This window comes from Sinocyclocheilus anshuiensis, unplaced genomic scaffold (assembly GCF_001515605.1).
Source record: "Sinocyclocheilus anshuiensis isolate Anshui unplaced genomic scaffold, SAMN03320099.WGS_v1.1 scaffold387, whole genome shotgun sequence".
NCBI lineage: Eukaryota > Metazoa > Chordata > Actinopteri > Cypriniformes > Cyprinidae > Sinocyclocheilus > Sinocyclocheilus anshuiensis.
Window position 1 is genome coordinate 1976183 of NW_015549624.1, and position 25745 is coordinate 2001927.

The 25745-nt window shown below is 34.6% G+C and overlaps 1 protein-coding gene across 1 annotated transcript in view; it reads left to right on the forward strand.

Annotated features, from left to right (window-relative positions):
- The window catches only part of LOC107659514 (talin-2), a 180427-nt gene that overhangs the window by 87240 nt on the left and 67442 nt on the right, over positions 1 to 25745 (forward strand). The window contains exons 5-13 of the mRNA XM_016448485.1: positions 3889 to 4041; positions 4291 to 4433; positions 9640 to 9767; positions 10044 to 10107; positions 11499 to 11603; positions 15491 to 15646; positions 21329 to 21430; positions 21639 to 21715; positions 24406 to 24589. Coding sequence (XP_016303971.1) covers positions 3889 to 4041; positions 4291 to 4433; positions 9640 to 9767; positions 10044 to 10107; positions 11499 to 11603; positions 15491 to 15646; positions 21329 to 21430; positions 21639 to 21715; positions 24406 to 24589 — 1112 coding nt within the window. The remainder of the gene's footprint in view (positions 1 to 3888; positions 4042 to 4290; positions 4434 to 9639; positions 9768 to 10043; positions 10108 to 11498; positions 11604 to 15490; positions 15647 to 21328; positions 21431 to 21638; positions 21716 to 24405; positions 24590 to 25745) is intronic.

Below are 25745 nucleotides of genomic sequence, written 5' to 3' on the forward strand. Positions count from 1 at the left end.
AATAGTCCAGTCTAGAGGTCATGAATGCATGAACTAGCTTTTCTGCATCAGAAACAGGTAACATGTTTCGTAACTTGGTAACGAATATATATATATATATATATATACATATGTATATTAGGGCTGTCAGTTTAACGCGTTAACTTAATTAATTATGAAAAAATAACGCGATTAAAATATTTGAATGCAGTTAATGCACTGGCCCCACCCCCAGATCTGTACATCATCTTACGTTTCATACAGTTGACTGTTGACAAATAAGATGCAGGGCAACAATTCCATAAATGCAGTAATGCCCTAAAATGTAAGATATTGGTGCAAAAAATCCCCCTGTATGAGTTTTTATCTCACATTTATATCATACGATATCACACGAGCAGCGAGAGCAGTAGCCTATTACACGAGTGCTGATTTTGTCCCGAATATCATGAGTTTAATGTGATTTTATACAACAGTTCAGTAAATAAGAAGTTGATATTGTTATATTTTAAACACAATATTATGTGTTTTTTGCTCAATTTTGCAGAGAACATATAACCTTTAAAGCCACAGCAGAATTTTTGTGCGTCTCCGAGCAACACAGTGGTGTTTAGTTTCTGAATGAATCTGCGTTTTGAACGAATCTTGTGAACCAATGATTCAAAGGCCCATTTATGTCATTTCTGAATGAATCAGCCATTTGAACGAATCGAATTGAATGAATGACCGATATAGACATTTACCGCCACCTGCTGGCGGATTTAGTGGCTTGGGATGACCATCATCACACGTCTCAACCAATGAGAGCATTTGGTGTAGGCCTAAACTGCAGCAGCGCTCACATGAATGCTCCCGATAAAATTATTTAGGCTTTACAAACCACTGTTCACTGTTATTTTTAACAGAAAAGAATGCAACATGCTCGTAACATAGACTGTAAAAAGGCTCGTAATCATGACTTCATAAGTGGGAAATAGGAAGTTTCCGATAGCATGTGAAGATGGCAGAGAAGCGCTCTCGCTCAGCACAGTGGAGTGCATCGTTTTGTTAACTTTGTGGTATATTATTTTGAGTCGTTTGGGACGCGGTAACACACGGCCTCCTCACAATATATTGCTTTGCTATCACTTTTGCCGCTCAGAAATGTTCACGCAATCATGCTGCAGCTGCATGTATCAGAAATTCCGCGCTCCGACACTACATGCGTGCCGCGCCTAAGCCCAACTGAAACGCGATCAGGCCCACCTCTTCCTACCGGGCCAGGGCTGGCTAAATGAACCACGCCTGGGCACGGCACGGAGTGATCACACTAGTCAAATGGACCGGGCTTTGGGGGTCAAACACGCTCGGGCACGGTTAAGATTGCCTAGTGTGAGTACACCCTTATACTCCCGCATCCCGTACACATGAGTCTCTACCCACCCGCACTCGCCCATCAAGTGTTGTCCCGCGGGTCCCGCGATAGTGCAGGTCTCTTCTCGGAAGGTGCCTGTTCTAATGTTATGATCGCAGCTCTGGACTCTGAGCATAACTTGTTTTTCTATAACAAACTATAAAATATTTTCTATAAAAACATTAATGCCCTGGCAGTGGCAAATAGCTTTGGTTTTATATTTAATTTGATTACATTAAGGTTTAAGTTGAGATTTACGAGAAATATTTTAACTGCTACTATGTAAAAGGAATACTGCTGTAAAAAAAGCACCTTATACCTTAAAGTGTTTGCAAACCAAATGTTATTGCACTTTTGTTCATATAGCAGTACATTTAAATGAAATGAATTTTGAATTCATTGTTGAATTTTGTGCATAATGCGATTAATCGCAGAAAAATCATGCGATTAATCGCGAGTACAAAAATGTAATCGTTGCCCAGCACTAATATATATATATATATATATATTATTGGCATATATAATAGTTATCTGTATAAATTATAAAACACTGTTATAACAAGGTCATTTTTAATTTATTATATATTTATTTCATTTTATATTATCATCTCACACATCATGGATCAGCATTTTCTATCATTTATTTCTATAATAAAAATACATATCTGATATGATTTTATTATATTATTAGCATCAAACAAACAATATAATTCTTATTCTCAAGGATTAAAGATTAAACGGAAAAAAGAACTATGATTGCACAACCACCAGTTAGGTGGCGATATGTGGGCATGACAGATTGCGCACAATATTATATATTATTACAACATAGTTATGTAATATAGTATGTTAATTATAAAGCACTAATATAAGCACTAATATGGTTACTATATTTATTTTTATTGGCATATATAATAGTTATCTGTATAAACAATAAAACACTATTATGACAAGTAATGTTTAATTTATTATATATATATATTTCATTTTATATTATCTCACATATCATGATCGCCATTTTCTATAATGTATTTCTATAATAAAAATAAATTTCTGATATGACTTATTATATAATTAGCATCAAACAAACAATATAATTCTTATTCTCATGGTTTAAAGATTTAACGGGGAAAAAAAAGAAAAATGACTGCACAACCACCAGTTAGGTGGCGATATTAACCAAGTATGCAAATGAACAAAAGAAGAAGAAAGAAGCAGCATGGCACGGTTTTTCTTAGTGTCCGTTTCCATAGGGACTCGGCGATTCGTCGGTCTGTTGAGAATGTCTTGTGCTAATAAAAATAAATTTCTGATATGACTTATTATATAATTAGCATCAAACAAACAATATAATTCTTATTCTCATGGTTTAAAGATTTAACGGGGAAAAAAAAGAAAAATGACTGCACAACCACAAGTTAGGTGGTGATATTAACCAAGTATGCAAATGAACAAAAGAAGAAAGAAGAAGCATGGCACGGTTTTTCTTAGTGTCCGTTTCCATAGGGACTCGGCGATTCGTCGGTCTGTTGAGAATGTCTTGTGTGTTAACCAGGAACTTACTCTGGGTTGAATGAACATACTCCTGGACGCGTTTTTGGAACCAGCATACCTCAAGTAAGCAAGGTTTGGGTTACTCAACCGAGAGTTCAGGGTTTAGCAGATGGTTAAGTTAACCTTGCTTTCTGGAATACACCCCTGCTGATACAATGAATGTTTTTAAAAATGCTGTATACAGTAAAAGTAACAGTGTTGGTCATCAGCCGATATTGGAGTTTTCTTTATTTCTTATTTGTTTCACCTTAACTTAACTTAACTCAACTTAACTGAAATTAAAACTTAACATAAAATTTAACTTAAAACTTAACTAACTTAACTTAATTAACTTAAAGGTCTGTATTTGGTAAATTTGTATTAGGTATTTATTTATGTTAATTGTATCTATTTTCACATTTAGATCATTTAAACTTAATTTTTTTAAACTTTTGTAATCTTTAGCAAATCTCAAATTAAATATACATTTTTCATACTGTATATTATAATGTTGTGGTGCCTGAATTCACTTGTAGTATTTAAAATGATCAATTTTAGTATTTATTGTTTATAATTGAGACAAAATAGTATACAATTTTAATATTTGCCATTTATCGGTATCTGCCAGGATTGTAATATCGGTACACCACTAGTAGCAAATAAACAAAATATCTTTTATTTTGTTCTCGTTATGTCCCATATTGGATTTATGACTCTTAAGCATAACATGAAAAATATGACTTTACATGGTCCTTTTCAGTTTAAATGGCCAGTTTAAGCGACAATGTGATGGAACTTAAAGCATTAGCCTCCTCATTTACATTTTATTTAATTTCTTTTTATTTCCCTGAATGATTTACAATCAGGCTGTTTTCATAAATTCCTGTAAGCTGAATTATATTTATTTAGTTTCATACAAAACCTGTGCTGGAGAGTTTGAAAGACTGACAGAGAGAGAGTGCTGATTATCTCGTGCTCCACAGGAATCACTAATTATGAGGAGTACTCACTGATCCAAGAGCAGGTGGAGGAGAAGCGTGAGGATGGGATGGGAACGCTGAAGAAAGACCGAACCCTCCTGCGAGACGAGAGGAAGATGGAGAAGCTGAAAGCCAAACTTCACACAGATGATGATTGTGAGACTCCTGGCAACTGTGAAAATAAAACATTAGCAAAGAAAACGCCCCGCCAGATTCACCCACACTGAGAGATTCTTATACAGGCTTAAAGAAATTTGACACTGTCCAGATCTTTAAATGATATAATAATTGGTGTCATAGACCCCCTTAGTATGTGCTCACTGGATTTGAACTGTGTTGTTAATATACGATTAAAAAAATTAATTTGGTTGCTAATGCTAACATGGTCAAATGTTTCATTCGCAGTGAACTGGCTGGACCACAGTCGGACATTTCGGGAGCAGGGCGTAGAGGAGAGCGAGATATTACTTCTACGAAGGAAGTTCTTCTATTCTGACCAGAATGTAGACTCTCGTGATCCTGTCCAGCTCAACCTTCTCTACGTACAGGTAAAAGATCAGTTTTGATCACTTTTTTTGCTCTTTTTCTATTTCAGACCACATACTGACTAGATGTGTCATGTTTTTGCCAAAAAGCTAATATGCCACAAAACAACAAGGTCACAGCCAATCAGACCATATTTGAAATAAAATATACAATTATGTGAAGCAGGATTTTTGACCAATGAGATTTCATTGTGGGCGGAGCTAGCCAACATGACTTGACGAATGGAAACAAAGCAATCATCAAATGTCTTGCAGGGAAAGGGTTTCATTTGCTGAGTGACAGCTTCTTGACCTGAAGTATTTTGCCCTGATGCCCTGTGTAATTATTGATAATTATGCTTGATTTTAACAATAATAATCAATTTTATCAACTTGTTTTCATTGTCTTTTACTGAAATTCTGTCTGTCCTCTATCTGTCTTTTTGGCTGTTTTAGCTGTATTGCACCAGTTTGCCAAAACCTCTTCATCACCACCTGCTCTAACAATTAATTAATTTCTCAGAGCCACTGTCGCACAGACATTTAGGTGTTAGATAGTTTTATGAAAGCAGTGAAATAGTGACACAGCTCTTATGAATTAATTATTGGTCAGCCCAGAAGGCAATGTGCATATCTTCGCAGTTGCTGATTTGTCGATTGTCTTTTCCACCACCGCAGGCAGTATGGATTACTTTTCCCTCACATCTCTTCCTAATTAGGCACTTTTTTTTTCCAGAGTATTGCGTAGTTTTTCAGATCGCAATAAATGTGAAATGCCAGAAAGCACAGAGAAGCAAAATCATAAGTATCTATGTGGGAATTTAGACCAATGAGATGCCGTTGGGGGCGGAGCTAAACAGCATAACACAACATATTTTGATGGTTAGTTTAGCACAATAAAAATAATTTGTGATGTTTGTTGTATATCTATGTGGGAATTTGGACCAATGAGGTTTAATTGTTTTGGGGGCGGAGCAATGAAAATATTAGGGCTGGGAAGAATAACACGTTAATTTTGATGTTTAGATTAGTGCAATAAAAATAATCACAATTAATGAAGCATCTTTTTTAACACTTCCTGAAGCTATGCTAATGTTTTTCATGACTTCTTGTAGCTAGCGTTAAAACACGTTTGGGGGGGTTAACATTTTTAAAGACACTATTGAAATTATTGCTTGAAATTTTATTACATCATACTTTTACACCTTCTCCTAATTAAGCACTTTTCGCAGTTTTTTTGCATATGTTTTTTTTTTTTTTTTTGGTCACGAAAGTGAAAAAATAACAGATCATATTTTTATGAGCCAATGAGGTTTCATTGTGGGTGGAGCTAACCAGCATGATGCAAAGAAAATAATAGAGCTGGTAAAATAGCATGTTAATTTTGATGGATGGTTAGTTTAATGTGATTAAAAATATTTATCACAAAACACAACCGATAACAAGGAAACCAGGAAATTTATCATGTGATTTTTTTTTTTCCGTCATGCTAAGTTTGCACATGATCTTACATGTGATGTTGTCACACATTCACACAAGCATATTTCGTTCTCTCTCTGGTTTGAGTCAAAAGGACTTGTGTCACAAAGTGGCCAGTGGCTCTTCGTGCATACATGTTTATGTATGTAAATGTGTGTGTGTGTGTGAGTAGCGCAGTGTGAATGTGTGTGTCCGCTCAAGGAGCTCTGCGCTAGTGCGTAGTTTCCCTCGAGGCCGTGAGCTGTTGGAGCAGACGGGCCGCAGTGCTCTGACCGGCCTCTGGAGCACACGGCTCGCTGCAGATGCATTAGTGTGTCTGCCTGAGGATTTCAGAGCAACTTCCCACTGACAAACACGCACATATTCTGTCACCTGCACTTAATAACTTATATAAGATGATGAATAAGCACTTTTTTGGCCAATATATGGTTAGTATTTCTAGATTTGAAAGGAAAACATGGCTGTATCCTTGTTATTAAATGTGTGTTTACAAAATGTCAAGTTTCCACATACTGTACACTTAAAAAATACTGTGGCAATATCATGGTGCTGTGGTTTTTACGTAACCAAAAATCATAGTTTTAGCATGGTAACCTACATACTACACTGTATTACCATGCATGGTGTTTTTAACCTTGGTACTGTCCAGAAAATATGGCAATACCATGTTCAAAAACATTATACAAATATGGTACCATATTCATTTACCGTAGTATAGAATGTACATGGTACTACATGGTATTTTTAAAGAAAACCATGGTATTAGCATGGTACATTTCCAAAAACAAAATGGTATTGCCATGGTACTTTGTTAAAGAAACCTAGTATCATCATGATAGTTGTCTTAAAAACATAATAATACCATGGTACCCTGTTATATACTAATGTACTATGATTACTGTATTTGTATAGAATTCCTGCTGAGGAAAATAAGTCTGGTCAGGCTGGGAGACCAGCTATAGACACCGTATTACTATGATTACTATATTCATTTACCATGTACTTAAAAGAATTACCGCACTATTACCTTATACTATTACCTATGTCCAAAAACATGGTATTTACATTTCTACTTCAGATTTCCATGGTATTAGTCTAATACATTCAAAAACGTGGTAATACCATGGTACTTTATCATATTCTTGCAACATGGTTCTGCTATGGTACCATGTCAAGACACATGGTCTACCTTATGAAACCATTGACCATGGTTTTCAAAAAACTATGGTTACTGTAGTTAAACCAATATTAACCACAAATTAACCATGGTTTTGCTACACTAACCATAGTTTAACCATGGAATTTGTAGTAAAAATGTAATGGTAATCAATATGCCAAAAGACCATGGTTACTGCACTTTTACTATAATAAAACCATGGATAATTTTAATAAAGGTAATGCCTTTACGAAGGGATTTCATGGTATTAATTAATAATAAATCACTACTACTACTACTATTACCATGATGCTACTATTACCAAATCCGTGTACATGGTATTTACATGTTACTCTACAGTTGTTTTTTTAAGAATTCCATGGGCTTTTTTTGTAATTGATAGATTTACTGAGGTGTTTTGTATGTCCGTGCTGGTAAAAAGGTGCATGCGAGTCACTACACACACACACACACACACACACACATGCACGCATACTGTAACACTTCTCCTCCCTTTCCTCAGTCTTCCGCCCACGTGAAATTTTATGACATGGTGCCACACACACCCACATACTTTCAGATACAGAAGAGCACAGCTCTCACACACACACACTGAGACTGCTGCACATGTATGCGCTCAGGAGTGTTTGGCAGGCTGAAGGGGATTTCTCTGCTCCAAGCTCGGGGCGTGACCGCGTCATATCTCAGTTTGTCATGATGTGTTCCCATAAACCCTCACTGACTGTATCTGCTACTGTTACCATGTTGATGTCATCTGTGAGCAATGCAAGGTGATTGGTGGATGTCCTGAGGGCGGGGCCCCTCACACACGGACTTGTTTATGATGATGTAAAACGTTCATGACCTCAGTCCCCACTCACAACATCGGCCAAGTATACACTCTCACAAACAAACTTGTGTACGTTTCTGCCTCTGCTCTTATAATTACTTCATCCAGATTGTTTGAAAACTCACAAACTTGGCTCTGCAAATAGATGCCGCTTGTTTTGTAGATGCTCACTTGGTGGTGGCGTGGAAGGCACTAAAATATTTCTGTAAAATGCACCCTTTCAGGTTTTAAACTGAACTACACTCAGGTGTATATCAGGAGACCCTCTGTAATATTAGACTGCACTCAGTGTCACCACACAGTGTTATTGAAACATCTTAAAGGGATAGTTCACCTAAAAATGATAATCTGTCAGTATTTACTCGCCCTCATGTTGTTCCAATCCCATATGATGTTACTTTTACTCTGTGGAGCTCAAAAGGAGAATTTTTAAAGAATCTTCTCGAAGTGCTTTTCCATATAACAGAGATTCCTGAACTTTTTTGGCAGCTGAACCTCTTTGACGAAAAATGATTTCTTGAAGTACCACCTGTGATTTTGAGTTAATATTTCAATATTTAATGACACATTCACATGTTTCATGGTTTTCTGATGTTGGTCACCCAAAATAAAAGGTTTTATACTTTTTTAATGTGTTTTATTTGATTCTCTTTGTTTTAAAATTGTTTATTTATTGTAATTTTAAGTATTTTGATTTAATCATTAGCTTTTCATCAACTCACAAACCCCCTGCATTTCCTTCACAAACCCTAATTTGGAAACCCTTTGTTTTCTGTTTTATGTTTGCTTGTTTGGTTGAATATTTATTTATTTTTAATTTTTTTTGCGTTTGGATTGGTTTAGTAGAGTTTAGTTTGGCCTGTTTTTGTTTTGGGTTTTTTGTTGTTTTGGGGGGGAGGGTGTTTTTTGTTTGTTTTCTGTTTGTTTGATTAGTTGAGTTTTGTTTTGCTTTGGTTTTTTTATTTGTTTTTTTGTTTGGTTTGGTTTAGTAGAGTTTAGTTTGGCTTTTCTTTTGGGGGGGCGGGTTGTTTCTTTTTGTTTTTTGGTGGTGGGGGTTTGAGTGGGTTGGTTTGGTTTACTTTATTTTGGTTTTGTTTAGATTGGTTTAGTTTTGAACTTGACAGATATTGTTATTAGTTGTTATATAGTATTCTTGTATGAACTTGTTTGGAAAAAATAGTGTAAAGTTTCTTTTAAATTTCTAATTTTCCGCTTTAAAAAAAACAAGCATACAGGTTTGTAATGACATGAGAGTGAGTAAATGATGGCCGAATTTGTATTTTTAAGTGAATTGCTCCTTTTATGTATTTGTTTTTTCTTTTGGGCATTTGTATCTCTGCTGAAATGGAGAAACTAATGTTGCTTCTAAGATTGTGTCAGTACAATCCCAGCAAGTCTGTTAAAGCGTGCCTGCAGGAATCACGTGTTATGAATTGTGTGCTACTGCTTAAAAAAACAAGATGTCAAGATGAGAAGCCTTCCTCAACTCACAAAATTATTTTATCTCGCAGCTATATGTCGCTAAAGTTGCTTATTAGCGATATCTCATCTCTGCACAGAGATTCTTGTGTTAATATACTGATCTGAATATTCTTTAAAGATGTTGATGGCCCTTCAAATGTTTTTGTCTGCTTTGTTGTGCTAACAACTGCTTAGCGAATGCACCGCATACTTTCTGTAACATCTTTGTTAGCACCCTCATTACATTCTGTAACATCTGCTCTTGTTTCCTGTCTCTGTTTCAGGCCAGGGATGACATTCTGAACGGATCCCACCCCGTGTCCTTTGATAAGGCCTGCGAGTTCACTGGAATTCAGGCACAGATCCAATTCGGTCCCCACGTGGAGCACAAACACAAGCCAGGATTTTTAGAGTAAGACCACATGCCTTGTAGCTGCGGTATCATATGCAGCCCATTCAACACTGTCACTGTAACACACACACGGGCTCTTTCAGTTGTTATCTGATTACATTTTAGACCAGACAATTATTTGCAAGAATTCTGTAGCTGTCTGGAAACCTTAACAGTCGGTGTGGGCATATGTTATGAAGATGTAATTCCCGCCAGGATGACCTCATGTGTTTTGTTCTGCTCTGATGGAAAAATGTTTGTGTAGTATGAGAGTAAACTTGTGAAATGTATTTGCAGCCTGAAGGAGTTCCTACCAAAAGAATACATCAAACAGAGGGGGGCGGAGAAGAGAATTTTTCAGGTAAGTGACCCTCTGACGGCTTTACACAATCCGTTATTCTAAGAAAACATACTATTAGGCACTGTCCATGACTAACATACAAAAAACAGCCTGAAACCATTAAAAATGAAGGGTTTTTGAATATTTCAACACATGGTCACCGAAAGGAATGTCTTAACCTTGGAGAAAATGTGGATTGCAGGAGGTCAAGCTGAATATTACATGAGCGGTTTTATTTTCTGTTCATTCTATGGGGTTTGGAATTTTTGCAACCTTGTTATTAATATTTGGAACATGTCTAAGTACGGCCTAAATGCAATTTTATACCATGATTTGTGTATTTCCCCTTAATTTTAAACTTAAATTAATATCAAAATTTTATTTTATACAAAATTGTAAAAATGAAATTGATATGAAATCTGAGTAACGGTTGAAAATCAAGCTGAAATTACAACCTAGCTTGTCTGAAATCAAAGCTTTGTTTGTAAATATTGATACATTTCCTATCAATGAAAAAAAATTTGTTTGATTTCTTTCAGTTTTTGTTTTCTTACAGTAACTTTGGTAACAGGGTTGAATGGTTGAGCTGAAATCGCAATAAACAACAGTGGTTGTAAAAAACTGGAAAAAATGTAATGTGTTATAATGCAAAATATGGGTTACAGCTAAATATTTAACTTTTGGTAGTTAAAAATATTTCTTTAAAGTTTGTTTTATTAAAATTGTTTTATTACAATGTACAGAATATCAATTCAATAGATAATTTCAATTCTGTAGATAACTGTATGATTTTAATTACGATTGGCAAAAAAAAAAGAAAAAAGAAATCTTACATACAAACATTGTTGTTTACTGTGATTTAAGCTCAACCATTCAGCCCTATTTCCAAAGTTATTGTAAGAAAACAAAAAGGAAAGAAATCAAACAAATATTTTTTTTAATTAATAGGAATTTTAGCAATAATGACAAACAAAACTTTGATTCCAGACAAACTAGCTCGTAATTTAAGCTTGATTTTCAACCCTGTTACTCAGATACATACATATATATATTAGTGCTGTCAAATGATTAATCGCATCCAAAATAAAAGTTTTTGTTTACATAATATATGTGTGTGTACTGTGTATATTTATTATGTATATATAAATGCACACACATACAATATATATATTTTTAAAATATTTACATGGATTTACATGTATATATTTATATAATTTATATTATATATAAATACATTTAATATATAAACATAACCGTGTTTTTATATGTGTTTTCAGCATATATCGAGCTCTCCAGTGTGAATTAAAACCTGATTTAAAAACACAACAGACTAAGTTGGCTTGTTACCAAAAGGTTGTTGGTTCAAATCCCACAATGGCTGAGAAGTGTTCATATCTTAATCTCCTCACCAGGATCACAAAAGCTGCGGTGAGATGACAGAGATTGAGGCAAAAGTAAAGTATGTGAAGCTTGCCAGGTCCCTACGCACATACGGAGTGTCCTTTTTCCTGGTGAAGGTGAGTATTTTACAGTTCAGACTTTAGATTCTGATTCTGTTCGAAGTTTTAAAATGCAGATAAATGGTCACAAACGGTTGTGCATGTAGCCAGCTAATATCACACAACAGAAAAATGTTATTAAGAGTTATTGCCCTTATATAATCTTGTGCCGCACAATATTTTCCTCTTATCGCCTTCAATTCAGACTGCAAGCTCACAAGTCGAGTAAAATATCATTTCTTTTGCCGTGGCGCAGCACTGCCGATACTTCGCCGTGCAGAAAACTTTGGACTGTACAGTAAACCAGCAAAAAAAATGTTTGGAAAGACTACTAAATAATTCATACTATCAGCACTATCAGAGAATACAAGCGCAGACAGATTCAAAATAATATCCAAAAGACTGTCTATAGCAGTTTCTTCAACAACAAGCACTTTATTTCTTGTGTGTGTGTGTGTGCGCGCGTTTTTGTGACATATGAGGACACAAATTTGTATAATGACATGGGTATGACATAGGCATTACAAGGAGAAGGTGATTTATGAGGACATTGCCCCATATTTCAAAAAGCTTATAAATCATACAGAATGAGTTTTTTTGAGAAAGTAAAAATGCACAAAGTTTCCTGTAAGGGGTAGGGTTAGGGTGTATGGTTGGTGTAGGGCAGGGTTCCTCAATAGGCGGCCCTCGGGCCACATCCGGCCCGTGAGAGAAAAAAGTTTGGCCCGCGCTAATTTCAAATAATGTGACATGAAAATTCAACGCAGCATCAGAAAGCTACATTAACTTACATCGTGTCTACACCGGACGCAAGCGGCGCGACGCAATAAAATACAACACAACTCGTTATAATCAGAGATGCTGTCTTGGATGCGGCACGACACGACAAATCCCCGACAGTAAACTGCTGACTCGTTGTACTTATAACGTACTGACACAACGTTCAAATGATTTGCAATGCTTTGTCGCGTCCAGTGTAGATGCGATGTGACAGCAAAAACATGGCGAGTGTGTAGCAAAGAAAAGTGGACACGGAAAATAGATGATTCAAATGTGAATGGACAGTTTTGAGTGAGTGAGTGATATCTTTGTTATGGAATACACGTGTTGGTTCGCAGTGAGTTTTTAATGTACAAGTTTGCTTTAATAAAAACAAACTTGTGTGTGTGTGTGTTTGAAAATGAAGGTCTCATTCAATCTGTGAAAGATTTAATTTTATTGTATTTTCCAGACTTTTAATCTTATAATAATATTATTAGTATTATTTACACAAATCATCTCAAATTGTATAAAAAATATTTACATTTATTTTCGCATATTACTGTCCCTCGTTTTGGCACAAAGAATGGCTGCCATCACATTAATTATATTTGAAAATATATTTGAAAAAATGTGTGTGTGTATATATATATATATATATATATCTTACAATTTCCTGCCACGACGTCGCAGAAAATAAAAACCGTTCCTTAAATAGGATCCCGTGTCGCTTATTGTCACGTGTCGCTGTCGCGGGTGGTTAGGACAAAAACTACATGAAAAAGATACTTTTTATCGCGTCGTGTCTGGTTGGGACACATAGTGTTACAGTTTGATCCCCCCAAAAAAAATCTAAGCATAAAAATATTAATACTGACAAATCTAATAATTGAATCTGCAATTAGGGAAAGTGGAGAGAAGATCCATATAAAAAATATTTACATTTATTTTCGCATATTACTGTCCCTCGTTTTGGCACAAAGAATGGCTGCCATCACATTAATTATATTTGAAAATATATTTGAAAAAATGTGTGTGTGTATATATATATATATATATATATCTTACAATCCATTTAATTCATGTAAAATTATTTCATAATTTACATGTAATCAATTTTTTTTGTTATTTTTGTATTTAGAATTTTAGATATAATTTTTAGAATTTTAGTATAAAAGAATATTATGTATATAATTTTTGGCCACAGAATGCAGCAACTGACCAATCATAATGAAGTATTCCAGAGGCCCTTGTAATTAATTGTTAAAATTAAGCAAATAAGCCTGTGTGTGTGTGTCACGGTGCACACACACGAGGAACGAGGAGACGCTGGAGAATACGTTTAACAGGACTTTATTACCACCAAGGAACCAAGGGAGACGAACACAGGAAGACGTTCAACAGCGGCCAGAGAACTAGGGACTTGGAACACTTTAAATATACACAGGAGGAGGGGATGACGAGACACACCTGGGATCAATGAACCATCATGGGGAACACCTGGGACAAATTAAACATGGGAAAGGAACACCTGGGGAGCAAGACACAGACAAAACATGGAACAGAGTCTGACAGTGTGTTTATCCATATACAGGGTTCTTAGAAAGTGTTTCCGTTTATTCCAGTTCTGTTTGTGTTTTTAAGACTATTAAGCATTCTTAAGCTGTACGGCACACAGAGGAAGATTTACAAGCTGCCCACTCAAGGATCAGTTTCAGGTCAATAGTGGAGTGTTGCTAAGTGGCCGGTTTCAAATTAATAGCGCCTAACAATAGATTGCGCCGCTCTGAATGAGCAAAAGCACCGTCCCTGACCAACGCAGACAATTAGACAATGAACATTTACCAAAAAAATAACTATATTTACCCATGTTGCATAAGCCTCACCCTTGAAAAGCGATGCCATTCAGGACTGTAAACAATGTCAGCGGGTCTTTCTGTGAGGTAAGTCGTTATTTATAATGCACTCTTATCAGAGGTTGTTATTTTCGACCCACAGGTGAAAACAATAGCCTGGAGATGTACTGCGCAAGAGGTCATTTAAACATTTAGTGTTTGTTTTTATTATGTATTTGTGCGGCGGTAAGAGTCCTCTGGCAGGATGCCATCAGCGGGCAATTGTTTTGGGTCGTGTGTGTGTGTGTGTGAGAGATGGGAAATGGCAAAAGGCACCAGGCCATGGTCGAGTAGCACATATACTGTAGTCTAGTTTTAGACGCTGCCACCCATTTAGCAGCTGCACTGCCTGATTGGCTGGATGGTGTACTGTGTGGTGAATATGCATTTGCACATGCTTTGGGAGCTAATATTATTGGTCAAGGTGCAATTGTATGATTTTGTAAACCAGATTTCTGTATGTATGATAGTTATTAAAGAACAAAGAATCTTGAAGTGAATTATGAGTTTGAGAATCTTAAAAAGTCAATTCACATACATTTAGAATAATGTCACTAAAACATCTGTTAAATGCTGTTCTAACATATAAACAACGTCAAATAAATGTTTGGTTGAAATATGTGTGCTACCAGAGAGAATGTTCCAGTAACTGCATGCTGACTTATGTTATCTTTAAAAGCCCAGAGAGATCGTTTGACAAGTAGAGTTTTCGCGCACACATTAGGATAGGTTAGATTCCTGCCTCCGCTGCGAGTCCCTATCAAGCACTTTACAGATTCAACTACTCTCCTCTTCTCCTCCTGCCTGGCTCTTTGGCCAGCATCATTCACCGAAGAGCAAGCCTGTTCTTGATAAATCTGCTGTGAAAACGTGGGAAAAGCCGACGAGAAGAAGTTGGAGTAAAGTGATCTTTATATAGGCGAAGCAAAGTACTTCATCGCTCCATCTATAGCGCATTGTGATTGGATGGTTTACGCTGTCAATCGAGGATTCCAGATGTACATAGTCATGACCAAACAATCCGTTACTCTGCAGACACTGTGGTTAGGCGTCGTAGAGAGAGAGTTGAAATAAGGACAGTGAACTGCATACAGGGCGATGCTCTTTCAACATGATTAATGAGCAAAACAAATTTAGTAATCACATAAATACCAAAGTCAGAAATGAAGTCAGACTCAGCAATCAGCAGCCCATTGTGTATTTCGGTCCTCGCCACACAATACACAAACACCATGTGTTATTTTTCAACAGGAGAAGATGAAAAGCAAGAATAAGTTGGTCCCGCGTCTGCTGGGCATTACCAAAGAGTCAGTGATGAGGGTGGAAGAGAAGACCAAAGAGGTGGTGCAGGAGTGGCCCCTCACCACAGTCAAGAGGTGGGCAGCCTCACCCAAGAGCTTCACATTGGTACGTTACATTATTCACTCCATTTAACACGAGCCACAGTGTGTTTGGATTCTTCCTTAGATTCTGCATTCACTTTATCTGCTCAGTAGGTTTATATAGTTCTGTATACAGTGAATAAAAGTATGAAAGTATTGGGTTTGGTCACTTCATATTGTCATGGTAGCTGCCTTCAAACAAATTATGTTTGTGTGACAAATACTTTTTTGGACCCATTGTGTGTGTGTGTGTTTTGTTTTTTACTTTATATTTCAATTGTAATAAGAAATTACAATAAATTTAAATGTAATGCATACATGTATATATTTTTATATAATATTTCTGTTTACTAGTTACATTTTTATATTTAAATCTTAAAAATGTATATTATAATACATAATATTATAGAAGTATCTATTGAAATATTATGTTTCTATTTCAATGTTTTTTTACTTTATATTTCAATCTTAATAAATACGAAATTACAATAAAATAAAATATAATGCATAATAATAGTACACATGTATCTGTTTTATATAATATTTCTATTATATTGTTATTTTATGCGTTATATTTACATCTTAAAAACTATATTTATGTATATAATATAATATAATATAATATAATATAATACATAATGATATTGTACATAGAGTCAAACCAAAATTTATTCAGACACATTCAACATTTCTCATGCATTATCACAGTTTATTCACTATAGTTTAGAAAATGGTAATAAAATATGACAAGAACTCAGAGTTAAAATGTGTCAGAACAAATTAATCTTGATAATGTCAGATAACTTTGATAGAAAGGTATGTAATTAATTTGGTTGAGTAGCTGTCGGCTGTTAAATTTAAGTACACAATTAGACAATACCAATTTAGGTCAACCAATTACTAAGCAATGCTTCATTTTGTTCAGTCTTTGGTGTAAAAAGGTTGCATTAGCAATTAAATAAAAACACTTAAGCAAAACATGGTCAGGTCAAAGTGTCTGAATAATTTTTATCAGCTTTACTGGTAGTCCACTGTATCAAGAATTTTTGGGTATAATATGTCACAGTTTACTTTATTTTGCTATCCTCACTTACATAAATTTAGACGCTGCCACCCATTTAGCAGCTGCACTGCCTGATTGGCTGGATGGTGTACTGTGTGGTGAATATGCATTTGCACATGCTTTGGGAGCTAATATTATTGGTCAAGGTGCAACTGTATGATTTTGTAAACCAGATTTCTGTATGTATGATAGTTATTAAAGAACAAAGAATCTTGAAGTGAATTATGAGTTTGAGAATCTTAAAAAGTCAATTCACATACATTTAGAATAATGTCACTAAAACATCTGTTAAATGCTGTTCTAACATATAAACAACGTCAAATAAATGTTTGGTTGAAATATGTGTGCTACCAGAGAGAATGTTCCAGTAACTGCATGCTGACTTATGTTATCTTTAAAAGCCCAGAGAGATCGTTTGACAAGTAGAGTTTTCGCGCACACATTAGGATAGGTTAGATTCCTGCCTCCGCTGCGAGTCCCTATCAAGCACTTTACAGATTCAACTACTCTCCTCTTCTCCTCCTGCCTGGCTCTTTGGCCAGCATCATTCACCGAAGAGCAAGCCTGTTCTTGATAAATCTGCTGTGAAAACGTGGGAAATGCAGACGAGGAAGAAGTTGGGGTGATGCGATCTTTATATCGGCGGAGCAAAATACTTCATCGCTCCGTCTATAGCGCATTGTGATTGGATGTTTACGCTGTCAATACAGGAGACAATCCAATGGGCCACTGGCTGCTCGCTGTCCCTGCGTGATGGTCCTTGGCAAAAAAAAAAAAATTCTGTCGGCCCCTTAAGTGTGTCGGCCCACCGGGAAAATGCCCGGTATGCCCGATTACCAATCCAGCCATGGTTATGTTACAACTGAGAACATGATTTTCTTCATGCTAATTGTGGAATCATGAGGCGGTCCTTTTTAATTATTAGGAGCATTTGATTTGTTGAAAATCGCTGTAGTGCAGGATGAGTCATCAGTACTTTTCATCAGTTTTCCTTGGACAGAAAAAGTAAAAAAATGCTAAATATATTTACATTTCTATTATTAGAAACTATTTCTATGATTTAATACTCTGAAACACTCAATTAAGACTGGTCAGTTGTATTTAATATATTATTTATAATTATTTGATTTAATATTTTTATAAATGTAATGCATAATAAAATTATACATATATTTATTTATATGTAATGTTTTTACTTGCATATGGTATTAACTTTATTTAAATCTTAAATGTATAATATAATATATTGTATTATACATGTAGTTATTAAAATATAATGCATATTATAATGATATAGTACATATCATAGATGTATCTGTTCAAATTAATTTTTTATGTAAATTAATAATTATACACACGCACATACATACATATTACATACTGTATATATATACTGTATGTGTATGTATATATATATATATATATATATATAAAACGCATGCGATTTATTTTACAATCTATCTGCTCAGTAGGTTTATATAGTTCTGTATACAGTGAATAAAAGTATGAAAGTATTGGGTTTGGTCACTTCATATTGTCATGGTAGCTGCCTTCAAACAAATTATGTTTGTGTGACAAATACTTTTTTGGACCCATTGTGTGTGTGTGTGTTTTGTTTTTTACTTTATATTTCAATTGTAATAAGAAATTACAATAAATTTAAATGTAATGCATACATGTATATATTTTTATATAATATTTCTGTTTACTAGTTACATTTTTATATTTAAATCTTAAAAATGTATATTATAATACATAATATTATAGAAGTATCTATTGAAATATTATGTTTCTATTTCAATGTTTTTTTACTTTATATTTCAATCTTAATAAATACGAAATTACAATAAAATAAAATATAATGCATAATAATAGTACACATGTATCTGTTTTATATAATATTTCTATTATATTGTTATTTTATGCGTTATATTTACATCTTAAAAACTATATTTATGTATATAATATAATATAATATAATATAATACATAATGATATTGTACATAGAGTCAAACCAAAATTTATTCAGACACATTCAACATTTCTCATGCATTATCACAGTTTATTCACTATAGTTTAGAAAATGGTAATAAAATATGACAAGAACTCAGAGTTAAAATGTGTCAGAACAAATTCATCTTGATAATGACAGATAATACTTAAACAAAACATGGTCAGGTCAAAGTGTCTGAATTATTTTTGGTTCCAAATTATCATACATTTTACTGGTAGTCCACTGTATGAAGAATTTTTGAATATACTATGTCATTTTATTTTGCTATGCTCAATTACAAGTTTGTGAGTCTATCAGTAGTAAATCGACAGGATAGCCATGACCAAATTTAGTAATTAATAAAAATAAATAAATAATAAAAATTGAATTTGGAATTTTTGGAAGAAAAGCTTCTAAAACATGATGAAAGCCCATGGTTGTTAGAATTTAGATAATTTGAAAGTTTTCTCTTAGGGGACCTAACCTCCGTAGACGCCGGTGGTGCAACCTGCCGAATCAGTGCCAATTTTAGTAGTGATTGCACTGCAGGAGATGTCCATCAGTTGAATGGAGCCTTGCCCAGAAATCCAACCAATGCTAATTTAACGTGCAGGTATGGATTCTGGCTTGGGTTCACTTTAAGTCCCTGTCAAACACGACATGGAAAAGGGCAGTGAAAAACCAACGCACATACTCACTCGTCTTGTTTGTCTGCAACTTAATGGGATTACTGATTGGGCAATTTAGGTCAACCAATTACTAAGCAATGCTTCATTTTGTTCAGTCTTTGGTGTAAAAAGGTTGCATTAGCAATTAAATAAAAACACTTAAGCAAAACATGGTCAGGTCAAAGTGTCTGAATAATTTTTATCAGCTTTACTGGTAGTCCACTGTATCAAGAATTTTTGGGTATAATATGTCACAGTTTACTTTATTTTGCTATCCTCACTTACATAAATGAACTATAGTGTCCTGCACCCACTAGTAAAAAAAAATATCAAAAATTATATCTGGTGTCTGAATAATTTTTGGTTTGACTGTATGTCTGTTTAAATATAATGTTTCTATTTATGTTATTTTATACCCTGTATTTAAAAGTAAACTAAATTTATAATGTAATACATAATATTATAGTGTAGAATAATGTTATAGTATGTCATCATACTAATATATAATATTATGTTAAAATATTAATGTAGTTTTTATATATGTGTAAATATATTAAAGTTTGTTTGGCAAAGATAAAAGAAATTTAAGTTTGCTGCATTTGAATTTGTTGTGTTAATTTATTATTATTATTATTCTATTTATTTATTTATTTATTTGCATGACTGTTCTTAATACCTGTATATGTTTTCACACATTTATATTGAGCGGTTTTGACGTAACAGCTAATATCATTGTAAAGTAGGGCTGCCCTCGACTAAGGATTTTTCTGGTCGACTAGTAGTTGTTCATTTTAAGCATTAGTCGACTAATCGCACGTTTATTAATAAACCATTTAAATCATTATAATGACCCTTTAATTGCCTACATAGCCTAATAAGCGCTTAAGCGCACACATAAAGCTTGCCACAGCGCACCGGCAGAAGTAATGATTATGAATGTGTAAGGGAAAAACAGTAAGGAGGCTGCATTAACATTTTAATAATTCACTGATAAACAAGTGCTTTCTTTGTTTCTCTTAAGAGATGAAGTTGGCGACACTGACTCGTCATCTCCGAAGTAGTGATGCTCCTGCATGCTTGTTTCATACGGATTACATAATCTGAGAATATTTGTCTTCCATTTGAATTGGTTTATTTGAAAGTAGACATTTTACTCTCTATAGATATATTTTTAATGTCTGTAAGAGTTTCGCGCTCAAGTTCACAGACCGAGATGGCAGAAAGCGCATCCTGTTTGCTTTCATTATTTTACAAAAGCGCGGTATTGTAAGTGCACACAAATAAACGAAGAATCTTTACAGATTTGAAAGATGTATTACTCTTATCTGTATGACCAAAAATTACGGAGTATTTTAAGAGTAAGTGAGCGCACCGGTGCCTCCATCTGTTCTGCAGTGAGTGCTCAGTTTACACACTCCGCACATACACTTAGCGCACATTTCTCTAGGTTAACATTAGTTTGAGCGGCCATGTAAAGTTGGTAATACTTACATATTTCAGATGATAAGTCATATTTGAGATCGATGAATGATAGGCGAGCGTTTGGATGTCCTGCCCGATGTACTGTATTACCACATAGACCAGCCGTTAACTATCTGCGTGACTTCGCCCTTGTGGATTTTTTTTTCTGCGACTAATAACATTTTGGTCGACCAAGCCTCTTCTGGTCGACTAACGATTAGTCGACTATTAGGGGGCAGCCCTATTGTAAAGCAATGTTGTTTTTGGTTATAATGTAAAAATAGTTGTTTTTTCCTTGATAAAATGCCCCAGTCCTCTACTACTTGAGTGTTTTAACCTTGCTGTGCGATGCGCAGTTCTGCTCCACCATTAAGAGCCACTTTTAGCATCTCATGTACAGCACTTGTGCTCCAAGGACAGTTGGTTGACTTCCTGTCAGCTAAAGCAGAACAAGCACATCCACACAGCCTTGAGATGTGTGCTTCTCATATCTGTTATATGTGTGTGTTTGGCCTCATGCAGGATTTCGGTGAGTACCAGGAGAGCTATTACTCTGTCCAGACCACAGAAGGAGAGCAGATCTCGCAACTCATCGCTGGATACATTGACATCATCCTTAAGAAAGCAAGTCACCGGCTCTTCAACATGTGAATTAAAGGAACGGTTCACCCAAAATGTCTTCAAGAGAATATTATTCACATTTCCCATGTTTAAACTTTCTGCCGTAATTTTCAGTTTTGAGTGAACTATCCCAAAATGATCTATCCTGTAGATATTCCTTCTTTTTTGTGCAATTTATTTACTTAAATATTTTCCTCCCCTTGTTTTACAGAAACAGAGTAAAGATCGGTTTGGTTTGGACGGTGATGAGGAATCCACCATGCTGGAAGAATCCGTATCCCCGAAAAAGTCAGTGGAGATCTCTTGTTCTTGTCCCATGATAGCTTGTTTTCAGGCAGCAGCCTTTTTGTCACTTATAATTGTGTTGTGCTGATATGTTGATATTTCTACAAACATCCACTTTTCAATTATCTGAAGTAAAAAATCACGGTAACAGGGTTGACTGTTTTACAGTGTAATTTGACTTTACAAGCCTTTTGCTCAAGGTTGTGACACCAGAAAGAGAACATAATACTTATTTCTACAAATATCCAATTTTCCTTAATTAATTGCTTACTATACAAAATCACAGTAACAGGGTTGACTGTTTTACCATTTAATTTGACTTTACAAGCCTTTTGCTCAGGGTCTTTACACTAGGAAGAGAACGTAATGCTGATATTTCTGCAACTTTTTTTCAGTAATTATTTGCTTACTATACAAAATCTTGGTAACATGGTTGACAATTTTAATTTGACGTTATAAGAATTGTGCTCAGTGTTGTGAAACCACGACATGATTCTTAAAAGAATAATTTAATTCTGATATTTCTACAAATCTCTGCTTTTCCATTTAGTAGATTTTTACGAAACAAAAATGCGCTAACAGGGTTGATATTTTAAGATAGTCCCATAATGACAACTGTAACAAAATTATCAAAGCATATTATCCACTGTTTTTCACAAAATGAACACCAAAATATTAGTAAGGATCAGTTTGGTTTGGACTATGATGAGGAATCCACCATGCTGGATGAATCTGTACTTGTTTCAGGCAACAGCCATCTTGTCACACTTTTAATTGCATTGTGATTACACACCTAAAACATTTTTTTGTTGAATCACTGTGTTTCATTTGTATTCACCTCATAGTGGAACTGAGGTGTCTAATGACATTGGAGGAAATGCTCAGGCTGCACACTGCCATTTTTAATCACAAGGAGATGGAGACACATTTTTCTCTTCTTTTACCCTTGATGTGGAAGGCGCTGAGGGCAAGAGAGCGAGATTATTATTTCCACAAAAAGCGCTACCTCATCAGCAAAACGTCATTTAAGATATCAGGTTTCTGGAAGAGAGAGATAGAGATAGTGAATGTGTGAATATTTTCCTTCCTACATCACGCTATTTCTCAGCCGCTCAGTAAATTTATCTTGGTATTTATGTATTTGGGTCATTCTGAATAACAGTTGTCTTTTGCAGTTTGAGTAAGTACATTTCTGTAAATTTTCAAACATTCTACCAAACAAATAAGTGTTATTAAGTTAAAGTAATTACATTTAGGATATAATTATGGCTTCAGAAAGGTACTATATAAAGATTGGCAGTAACAGGGTTGACAGTTTTATGGTTTAATTTGTCTTTACAAGCCTTTTACTCAGTGTTTTGACTTTAGAAAGAGAATGCTGATATTTCTGCAAATCTAGTTGTGAATAATCCATTGTTTACTATAGAAAATCATTTCAACAGAGTTTGCTGTTCAAAGTCAAAATCAAACTTCACGGTGCTTCTTAGAGAATTTAATTCTGATATTTTTACGAATATCCATTTTTCAATTATCTGAAATTTATTATACAAAGTCACAGTAACAGGGTTGACTGTTTTACATTTTAATTTGACTTTACAAGCCTTTTTCTCGAGGTCATGGCACTATAAAGAGAATGTAATGCTGATGTTTCTACATATCCAGTTATCAGTAATCAGTTGCATACTATACAAAATCTTGCTAACAGAGTTGACAGTTTTGCAGTTTAATTTGACAATACAAGCCTTCTGTTCAAGGTTGTGAAACATGTTTTTTTAAAAGCATAATTTAACTTTGATATTGATACAATTACCCAACTTTTAATTAAGCAGATTCTTACTACACAAAAACATGGTAACAGTGTTGATATTTATCATATTTGATAAGGTTTTCCAGAAAAATGTAACGTTCCACTGTTTTTCCACTGAATTAATTTTAATTTACATGCATCTGTATAGTAATACAGTGATAAATAGCAGTAATAGATTTAACTAATAGATAACAGTAGTAATAAATTTAGCTACACTTTTTTATAGCTTTATTTTTTTATTTTTTTTATGAAAATAAAATAACACTAATAACATGACAATTTATGAAAAATGAAACTATATATTTGTTTCTCACATATAGTAAGATCCAAAAGTCTGAGACTGTTTGGAAAATCTGCTCTGAAATTTTTCCTGAAATGTATCTGGAAATTTCTTTTTTTTTTGGGGAGGGATTAAAAAAAATTTTAAAACAAAAAGAAAAAAAATTAAACATATAAATAAATATATATAAATATATGGCCCCATACTTCAACTCCAGCAGTGCTTTTATCCGGCCTGGGCTCTGGTTCTGTCAGAATGCTGTCAAGCGCTGCCTGAAAAGTGGTTGTTATGGGCGACGGCATCCCACTTCTCTCTGTTGGAGAGGGGGAGACATCGGGCATCGGTGCCTGCGTCTGTCCTTGTGCCAACTTACTCATGTTACTTCTAGCACTATAATCCAAAAATTGAGGCCTCTCACAATGAGCTGTAATTAAGCAATAGTGCCTGAAGCGTCTGTTTTCTTGGTGCAGATAGGGAAGCGTCGCTCAGCTGATTTTAATGGCTGTCAGTAACTACCGAAACAACAACAACAACAAGCATCATTCACAGATATAAGGGTGAATGCAGGCTGACAGCATCTGATAATGAGCCATTACTTCTTCGTAGGTCCACCATCCTCCAGCAGCAGTTTAATCGGGTGGGTCGAGTTGAGCACGGGTCGGTGGCGCTGCCTGGCATCATGCGCTCGGGGTCAATTGGGGGCCCCGACACGTTCAACATGGGCACCATGCCCTCGGCTCAACAGCAGATCACCATGGGACAGATGCACAGAGGACACATGCCACCTCTGGTGAGAATGTGCAACCGCAATGATGTTTATATCACAGTCGCATCATATGCGGAGCGGTTCTGCTTTCACGGCTCCATCTGTTGCCTAAATCTTCATTGTGATTTATTTGTGCCTAACATATTGTAAATTAGACTGTCACATATGATAATTGGGATAATTGGTTGTTTGTTGCTTTCAGGTTTTCAATTGTGGCAACTAGGTGAATTATTAAAATTGATGGTCACGTATCATTTATCAAATCTTCTCTGCACTGCTATTTTAGTATACAACTTTTTATATTTAAGACACTATTATACTTTTTATTATTATTTTAAATTAAAAATGTAAAAAATATTTTCCATTTTTATTTTAGATTAAAGTTTTATAATTATATAATTATATATATAATTTAGTTTTTTATATAGTGTTTTAATGAATTTTTATTTCGGTATTAGTTTGCTATTTTAGGTTATCAAGTTAAACTAAATTAAAATTAGATTTTTTTAAAGTAAATAACTTTTTTTTTTTTTTTTTTTTACTAAAAACGGACTAAAAATTTTTTACTAAAATTTTTAAAGTAAATAACTTTTTTTTTTTTTTTTTTTACTAAAAACGGACTAAAAATTTTGTACTAAAAACAGAAAAGTTTTCCTTTGAGTGTTTGAAAAGTTTCACAAACAGATAATAACATTGTCAAAACAATCCCCGCATTACATGGATCTGCAAAAATTACAAAAAATGCTGTATTGTGCATGCCAGGCCAGTAGTTGGCGATGTTACTTTGTAAAGAAACACTACGTGTCTGCAAACAAACCTATAGATTGAACATGTAATACGTATACACATGACATCAACGTTTTCACACATTCGCTTTTTTTCTAGTTTACGCAGAGATGATAACAATATAGTTTTCAAAAACAATAACGTTATAATTTTTTGTTTTCAAAAGTTTGCATTTTCAGGCCCCCAAAACCCCATTGTTGTGTAAATTAGTGGCCAAAACACAAAATGTTTTCTGTTTTTAATTAAAAACGGTGTTGTGTAAACAGGCTCTATAGTTTGAGTTAACTATAACCTTTGTGGTGTTTGTTAAACCTATTCAGTGTAACCTACACTGTAAAAAAAAAATTCCGTAAAATTTACGGTAAAAAACTGGCAGCTGTGGTTGCCGGAATTT